Source organism: Lampetra fluviatilis, unplaced genomic scaffold (assembly GCF_964198595.1).
Source record: "Lampetra fluviatilis unplaced genomic scaffold, kcLamFluv1.1 SCAFFOLD_1253, whole genome shotgun sequence".
Classification (NCBI taxonomy): domain Eukaryota; kingdom Metazoa; phylum Chordata; class Hyperoartia; order Petromyzontiformes; family Petromyzontidae; genus Lampetra; species Lampetra fluviatilis.
In genome coordinates this window covers 15,001-24,045 of record NW_027621452.1, presented here as the reverse complement: position 1 = coordinate 24,045, position 9,045 = coordinate 15,001, and the positions used below count along the sequence as shown (strand labels likewise).

The 9,045-nt window shown below is 61.1% G+C and overlaps 1 protein-coding gene across 1 annotated transcript in view; it reads right to left on the bottom strand.

The window, feature by feature from the left end:
- Positions 1-1,708: 1,708 nt before the first annotated feature.
- The window catches only part of LOC144955272 (ubiquitin-associated protein 2-like), a 22,331-nt gene continuing 14,994 nt past the window's right edge, over positions 1,709-9,045 (bottom strand). The window contains exons 4-5 of the mRNA XM_078885550.1: positions 2,970-3,042; positions 1,709-2,018 (exon numbers count right to left, since the gene is read on the bottom strand). Of these exons, the coding sequence (XP_078741676.1) occupies positions 1,768-2,018; positions 2,970-3,042 (324 nt within the window). The 3' untranslated portion in view covers positions 1,709-1,767. The remainder of the gene's footprint in view (positions 2,019-2,969; positions 3,043-9,045) is intronic.

Below are 9,045 nucleotides of genomic sequence, written 5' to 3'. Positions count from 1 at the left end.
TGCCCAGTAGCGTCCTTCACGAGCCTCCTCCACTGAGGCCGATCTTGACACCGCTGGTACCAGTCATCGGCAAGTCCACTCAGCTCCACGTCCTCCTGTACCACGTCACTCCATCTCTTCTCTAGCCCGTGCCGCGCCCGTTTAGCCCCCTCGATCCGGCCGAACAAAAGCTGTTTAGGCATGCGGTGGCTGGGCATGCGGGCTACATGACCCAGCCAACGCAGCCTTGCCTGCCGGAGGAGCTCACCGATGGGACTTTGCCCAGATCTTTCAAGGATTTGTGAGCTCCTCACACAATCCAGCCTGCAGGTTAAACCCAGGATGGATCGTAGGCAGGCCAGCCTAAATGTTTCCAGCCGGCGAAGATGCTCCACTAGGGGGGGTCCACGTTTCGCAAGCGTAGAGAAGGGAGGGAATGACCGTGGCCGAGAAGACCCGAAGCTTCGTGCGGAGCGACAGACCAGGTAGCTTCCACACAGCGTTACGCAACCGATGAAAAGATCATTCCGCTCGACTGATTCGGAGCGAGACCTCCGCTGATAAACTGGAGCCGGTCATAAGCACACTGCCCAGGTATGGGAAACTCTCCACTCTCACCCCCACACACAACCCACATCCACCACACACACCACACACACACCACATCCACCACACACACCACACACACACACCACACACACCCCCCCAAACACACCACACACACCACATCCACCACACACACACACCACACACACACCACATCCACACACACCACACACACACCACACCCACCACACACCACACACACCACACACACACACCACACACACCCCCCCAAACACACCACACACCACATCCACCACACACACCACACACACACATACCCCCCACACACCTCCCACACACACTTCCCCGCCCCCCACCCACCCACACCACTCCCCCCACACACCCCCCCACTCCCCCCCCCACCCCCCCACACACCCCCCACACACCCCCACACACACCCCACCCCACACACACCCCACCGCACACACACACCCACCACACACCCCCCACACACTCTACAAACCCCCCACACACCTCCCACACACACACCCCCCCCCCCACACACCCCTCACACACCCCCCACACCCCACACACCCCCCACACACACTCCACACACACCCCACACACACCACCCCACACACACACCCCCCCCACACCCACCCCACACCACCCCACACACACACCCCCCCCACACCCACCCCACACACCCCACACACACCCCCCCACCCCCCACACACCCCCCACACACACCCCACACACACCACCCCACACACACACCCCTCACACTCCCCCCCCCCCCCCACACTCCCCCCACACTCCCCCCACCCCCCCCACACTCCCCCCACCCACCCCACACACACCCCCCACCCCCCACACACTCCCCCCACCCACCCCACACACACCCCCCACCCCCCCCACACTCCCCCCACCCCCCCCCCCACCCACCCCACACACACCCCCCACCCCACCCCCCACCCACCCCACACACACCCCCCACCCCACACACCCCCCACACTCCCCCCACCCCCCCCACCCACCCCACACACACCCCACACACCCCCCCCACACCCACCCCACACACACCCCCCACCCCACACACCCCCCCACACACCACCCCACACTCCCCCCACCCCCCCCCCACACCCACCCCACAGACCCCCCACCCCCCCCACACCCCCCCACACACCCACCGTGAACACAGGAGGCCCCGCCGCGTACTGGAACCCTCCAGGCACTCCGGCGTTAGCGGCCGCTGCTGCTGCTGCCGCCGCCGCCGCGTAGTAGGGCAACCCGGCGTAGCTGTAGCCCGGGGGTAGTGCAGGGGGTGGTGGCGGGGGGAAGCCCTGCTGGGCAGTCACGTGACTGCCCGCTTGACCCGCCGCGTTGCTGCTGCTGCTGCTGCTGCTGCTGTTGCTGCTGCTGTTGGGCCTGGGCTAGGCTCAAGGCGGGAGACGGGGATTGAGCGTCGCCACGGCCGAACTTGGTTGCCTCGCCTGTGGTGGGGTGAGGGGTGAGGGGGGGTGAGGGGGGGTGAGGGGGGGTGAGGGGGGGTGAGGGGGGGTGAGGGGGGGTGAGGGGGGGTGAGGGAGGTGTGAGGGGGGGGGGTGAAGAGAGGACGCGCTGACTGATTCATCCACTCACCCTCACTCACTCGCTCACTCACACACTCACTCACGCACTCACTCACACACTCACACACTCACACACTCACACACTCACACACTCACACACTCACGCACTCACTCACTCACGCACTCACTCGCGCACTCACTCACTCGCGCACTCACTCACTCGCGCACTCACTCACTCGCGCACTCACTCACTCGCGCACTCACTCACTCACACACTCACTCACTCACACACTCACTCACTCTCACACTCACTCACACACTCACACACACTCACACACTCACTCACTCACTCACCCACTCACTCAATCACTCACCCACTCACTCAATCACTCACCCACTCACTCAATCACTCACCCACTCACTCAATCACTCACCCACTCACTCAATCACTCACCCACCCTCACCCTACCCTCACCCACCCACCCACCCTCACCCTACCCTCACCCACCCTCACCCACCCACTCACCCACTCACCCTCAACACCCTCACCCACTCACTCACCCACTCACCCTCACCCACCCTCACCCACCCACTCACCCACTCACCCTCAACACCCTCACCCACTCACTCACCCACTCACCCTCACCCACCCTCACCCACCCACTCACCCACTCACCCTCAACACCCTCACCCACTCACTCACCCACTCACCCTCACCCACCCTCACCCACCCACTCACCCACTCACCCTCAACACCCTCACCCACTCACTCACCCACTCACCCTCACCCACCCTCACCCACCCACTCACCCACTCACCCTCAACACCCTCACCCACTCACTCACCCACCCACCCTCACCCACCCTCACCCACCTGTGTAAGAGGAGCCAGGGAGAGTGGCCTCCCGACTGGACAACAGCGGAGTGAACGCCATCCCATAGTAGTCCTGCACGGGGTGACACACACAGGGTGACACACACGGGGTGACACACACAGGGTGACGCACACGGGGTGACGCACGTGGGGTGACGCACGTGGGGTGACGCACGTGGGGTGACGCGCGGGGTGACGCGCGGGGGTGACGCGCGGGGGTGACGCGCGGGGTGACGCGCGGGGTGACGCGCGGGGTGACGCGCGGGGTGACGCGCGGGGTGACGCGCGGGGTGACGCGCGGGGTGACGCGCGGGGTGACGCGCGGGGTGACGCGCGGGGTGACGCGCGGGGTGACGCGCGGGGGTGACGCGCGGGGTGACGCGCGGGGTGACGCGCGGGGTGACGCGCGGGGTGACGCGCGGGGTGACGCGCGGGGTGACGCGCGGGGTGACGCGCGGGGTGACGCGCGGGGGTGACGCGCGGGGTGACGCGCGGGGTGACGCGCGGGGTGACGCGCGGGGTGACGCGCGGGGTGACGCGTGGGGTGACGCGTGGGGTGACGCGTGGGGTGACGCGCGGGGTGACGCGCGGGGTGACGCGCGGGGTGACGCGTGGGGTGACGCGTGGGGTGACGCGTGGGGTGACGCGCGGGGGTGACGCGCGGGGTGACGCGCGGGGTGACGCGCGGGGTGACGCGCGGGGTGACGCGCGGGGTGACGCGCGGGGTGACGCGTGGGGTGACGCGTGGGGTGACGCGTGGGGTGACGCGTGGGGTGACGCGTGGGGTGACGCGCGGGGTGACGCGCGGGGTGACGCGCGGGGTGACGCGCGGGGTGACGCGCGGGGTGACGCGTGGGGTGACGTGTGGGGTGACGCGTGGGGTGACGCGTGGGGTGACGCGCGGGGTGACGCGTGGGGTGACGCGTGGGGTGACGTGTGGGGTGACACACGGGGTGACACGTGGGGTGACGCGTGGGGTGACGTGTGGGGTGACGTGTGGGGTGACGTGTGGGGTGACGTGTGGGGTGACGTGTGGGGTGACGTGTGGGGTGACGCGTGGGGTGACGCGTGGGGTGACGTGTGGGGTGACGTGTGGGGGTGACGCGTGGGGTGACGCGTGGGGTGACGTGTGGGGTGACGTGTGGGGTGACACACGGGGTGACGCGTGGGGTGACGCGTGGGGTGACGTGTGGGGTGACGCGTGGGGTGACGCGTGGGGTGACGCGTGGGGTGACGTGTGGGGTGACGTGTGGGGTGACGTGTGGGGTGACGTGTGGGGTGACGCGTGGGGTGACGTGTGGGGTGACGCGTGGGGTGACACACGGGGTGACGCGCGGGGTGACGCGTGGGGTGACGCGTGGGGTGACGCGTGGGGTGACGCGTGGGGTGACGCGTGGGGTGACGCGTGGGGTGACGCGCGGGGTGACGCGCGGGGGTGACGCGCGGGGTGACGCGCGGGGTGACGCGTGGGGTGACGCGTGGGGTGACGTGTGGGGTGACGCGTGGGGTGACGCGTGGGGTGACGCGCGGGGTGACGCGTGGGGTGACGCGTGGGGTGACGTGTGGGGTGACACACGGGGTGACACGTGGGGTGACGCGTGGGGTGACACACGGGGTGACGTGTGGGGTGACGTGTGGGGTGACGTGTGGGGTGACGTGTGGGGTGACGTGTGGGGTGACGTGTGGGGTGACGCGTGGGGTGACGCGTGGGGTGACGTGTGGGGGTGACGTGTGGGGTGACGCGTGGGGTGACGCGTGGGGTGACGTGTGGGGTGACGTGTGGGGTGACACACGGGGTGACGTGTGGGGTGACGCGTGGGGTGACGTGTGGGGTGACGTGTGGGGTGACGTGTGGGGTGACGTGTGGGGTGACGCGTGGGGTGACGTGTGGGGTGACGCGTGGGGTGACACACGGGGTGACGTGTGGGGTGACGCGTGGGGTGACGTGTGGGGTGACGTGTGGGGTGACGTGTGGGGTGACGTGTGGGGTGACACGTGGGGTGACGTGTGGGGTGAAGCGTGGGGTGACGTGTGGGGTGACGTGTGGGGTGACGTGTGGGGTGACGTGTGGGGTGACGTGTGGGGTGACGTGTGGGGTGACACACGGGGTGACACCTTCAGACATGGGGGGGGGGACACGTGTGTGAGTGTGCGTGTGAGTGTGTTAGTGTGTGTGTGAGTGTGTGAGTGTGTGAGTGTGCGTGTGTGTGAGTGCGTGAGTGCGTGAGTGCGTGAGTGCGTGAGTGCGTGAGTGTGTGAGTGTGTGAGTGTGCGTGTGAGTGAGTGTGTGAGTGTGTGAGTGTGTGAGTGTGTGAGTGTGTGAGTGTGCGTGTGTGTGAGTGCGTGAGTGCGTGAGTGCGTGAGTGCGTGAGTGTGTGAGTGTGTGTGTGCGTGAGTGTGAGTGAGTGTGTGAGTGTGTGAGTGTGAGTGTGTGTGAGTGTGTGAGTGTGTGAGTGTGTGTGAGTGTGTGAGTGTGTGTGAGTGTGTGAGTGTGTGTGAGTGTGCGTGAGTGTGTGAGTGTGAGTGTGTGCGTGTGTGAGTGTGTGTGAGTGTGTGAGTGTGTGAGTGTGTGTGAGTGAGTGGGTGCGTGAGTGCGTGTGTGAGTGTGTGAGTGTGTGAGTGTGTGAGTGAGTGTGTGAGTGTGTGAGTGAGTGTGTGAGTGAGTGTGTGAGTGAGTGTGTGAGTGATTGTGTGTGTGTGTGAGTGTGTGTGTGTGTGAGTGCGTGTGTGAGTGTGAGTGAGTGCGTGAGTGAGTGTGTGAGTGTGTGTGTGTGAGTGTGTGAGTGTGTGAGTGTGTGTGAGTGTGTGAGTGTGTGAGTGTGTGTGAGTGTGTGAGTGTGTGAGTGTGTGTGAGTGAGTGTGTGAGTGTGTGAGTGTGTGTGTGAGTGTGTGTGTGAGTGTGTGTGTGAGTGTGTGAGTGAGTGTGTGAGTGTGTGAGTGTGTGAGTGTGTGTGTGAGTGTGTGTGTGAGTGTGTGAGTGTGTGTGAGTGTGTGAGTGTGTGAGTGTGTGTGAGTGTGTGTGAGTGAGTGTGTGAGTGTGTGAGTGTGTGTGAGTGTGTGTGAGTGAGTGTGTGAGTGTGTGAGTGTGTGAGTGAGTGTGTGAGTGTGTGTGTGAGTGTGTGAGTGTGTGAGTGTGTGAGTGTGTGTGAGTGTGTGTGTGAGTGTGCGTGTGTGCGTGTGTGAGTGTGTGAGTGAGTGTGTGAGTGTGTGAGTGTGTGAGTGAGTGTGTGAGTGTGTGAGTGTGTGTGTGAGTGAGTGTGAGTGAGTGTGTGAGTGTGTGAGTGTGTGAGTGAGTGTGTGAGTGTGTGTGAGTGTGTGAGTGAGTGAGTGTGTGAGTGTGTGAGTGTGTGAGTGTGTGTGTGAGTGTGTGTGTGAGTGTGTGAGTGTGTGTGAGTGTGTGAGTGTGTGAGTGTGTGTGTAAGTGTGTGAGTGTGTGAGTGTGTGTGTAAGTGTGTGTGAGTGAGTGTGTGAGTGTGTGTGTGTGTGTGAGTGTGTGTGTGAGTGTGTGAGTGTGTGAGTGAGTGTGTGAGTGTGTGAGTGTGTGTGTGAGTGTGTGAGTGTGTGAGTGTGTGTGTGAGTGTGTGAGTGTGTGTGTGAGTGAGTGAGTGTGTGAGTGTGTGTGTGAGTGAGTGAGTGTGTGAGTGTGTGTGTGAGTGTGTGAGTGTGTGAGTGTGTGTGAGTGAGTGGGTGCGTGAGTGCGTGTGTGAGTGTGTGAGTGTGTGAGTGTGTGTGTGAGTGTGTGAGTGTGTGTGTGAGTGTGTGAGTGAGTGTGTGTGAGTGTGTGAGAGTGTGTCAGTGTGTGAGTGTGTGTGCGTGTGTGTGCGTGTGTGTGAGTGTGTGTGCGTGTGTGAGTGTGTGTGTGAGTGTGTGAGTGTGTGTGAGTGAGTGTGTGAGTGTGTGTGCGTGTGTGAGTGTGTGTGCGTGTGTGCGTGTGTGCGTGTGTGAGTGTGTGAGTGTGTGCGCGTGTGTGCGTGAGTGCGTGTGTGCGTGCGTGCGTGCGTGCGTGAGTGCGTGAGTGCGTGAGTGCGTGAGTGTGTGTGTGAGTGTGTGTGAGTGTGTGTGAGTGTGTGTGAGTGTGTGTGAGTGTGTGAGTGTGAGTGTGCGTGTGCGAGTGTGCGAGTGTGTGAGTGAGTGTGTGAGTGTGTGAGTGTGTGAGTGTGTGAGTGAGTGTGTGAGTGTGTGATTGTGTGAGTGTGTGAGTGTGAGAGTGTGAGAGTGTGAGTGTGTGTGAGTGTGAGTGTGTGAGTGTGTGAGTGTGTGAGTGAGTGTGTGAGTGTGTGTGAGTGTGTGTGTGAGTGTGTGAGTGTGTGAGTGTGAGTGAGTGTGTGAGTGTGAGTGAGTGTGAGTGACTGTGAGTGAGTGTGAGTGAGTGTGTGAGTGTGCGTGTGTGCGTGTGTGAGTGTGTGCGTGTGTGAGTGTGTGAGTGAGTGTGTGAGTGTGTGAGTGAGTGTGTGAGTGAGTGTGTGAGTGAGCGTGTGAGTGTGAGTGTGTGAGTGTGTGAGTGTGTGAGTGTGTGTGTGAGTGTGTGAGTGTGAGTGTGTGAGTGTGTGAGTGTGTGTGTGAGTGTGTGAGTGAGTGTGTGAGTGAGTGTGTGAGTGAGTGTGTGAGTGAGTGTGTGAGTGTGTGTGTGAGTGTGTGTGTGAGTGTGTGTGTGAGTGTGTGAGTGAGTGTGTGTGTGAGTTTGTGAGTGTGTGTGAGTGTGTGAGTGTGAGTGTGTGAGTGTGTGTGAGTGTGTGAGTGTGTGTGTGAGAGTGTGAGTGAGTGTGTGAGTGTGTGAGTGTGTGAGTGTGTGAGTGTGTGTGCGTGTGTACGTGTGTGAGTGTGTGAGTGTGTGAGTGTGTGAGTGAGTGTGTGAGTGTGTGAGTGTGTGAGTGTGTGTGTGAGTGAGTGTGTGAGTGAGTGTGTGAGTGATTGTGTGTGTGTGTGTGAGTGTGTGTGTGTGTGAGTGCGTGTGTGAGTGTGAGTGAGTGCGTGAGTGAGTGTGTGAGTGTGTGTGTGTGAGTGTGTGAGTGTGTGAGTGAGTGTGTGAGTGTGAGTGAGTGTGTGAGTGAGTGTGTGAGTGTGTGAGTGTGTGAGTGTGTGTGTGAGTGTGTGTGTGAGTGTGTGAGTGAGTGTGTGTGTGAGTGTGTGTGTGTGTGTGTGAGTGCGTGTGTGAGTGCGTGTGTGAGTGCGTGTGTGAGTGCGTGTGTGAGTGCGAGTGAGTGTGTGAGTGAGTGTGTGAGTGAGTGTGTGAGTGTGAGTGAGTGTGTGAGTGAGTGTGTGAGTGAGTGTGTGAGTGTGAGTGTGTGAGTGTGAGTGTGTGAGTGAGTGTGTGAGTGAGTGTGTGAGTGAGTGTGTGAGTGTGTGTGAGTGTGTGTGAGTGAGTGTGAGTGTGTGAGTGTGTGAGTGTGTGAGTGTGTGAGTGTGTGTGTGAGTGTGTGTGTGAGTGTGTGTGAGTGAGTGAGTGAGTGTGAGTGTGTGAGTGAGTGTGTGAGTGTGTGAGTGAGTGGGTGCGTGAGTGCGTGTGTGAGTGTGTGAGTGTGTGAGTGTGTGTGTGAGTGTGTGAGTGTGTGTGTGAGTGTGTGAGTGAGTGTGTGTGAGTGTGTGAGTGTGCGTGTGAGTGTGTCAGTGTGTGAGTGTGTGTGTGAGTGTGTGTGAGTGTGTGTGCGTGTGTGAGTGTGTGTGTGTGTGAGTGTGTGAGTGTGTGTGAGTGAGTGTGTGAGTGTGTGAGTGTGTGAGCGTGTGTGTGCGTGTGTGAGCGTGTGTGCGTGTGTGAGTGTGTGAGTGTGTGTGCGTGTGTGCGTGCGTGAGTGCGTGAGTGTGTGAGTGTGTGTGAGTGTGTGTGAGTGTGTGTGAGTGTGTGTGAGTGTGTGAGTGTGTGTGAGTGTGTGTGTGAGTGTGTGTGTGTGTGCGTGTGCGAGTGTGTGAGTGTGTGAGTGAGTGTGTGAGTGTGTGAGTGTGTGTGTGAGTGTGTGAGTGTGAGTGTGTGAGTGTGAGTGTGTGTGTGAGTGTGTGAGTGTGTGAGTGTGTGTGAGTGTGTGTGAGTGTGTGTGAGTGTGTTTGAGTGTGTGTGAGTGTGTGTGAGTGTGTGTGAGTG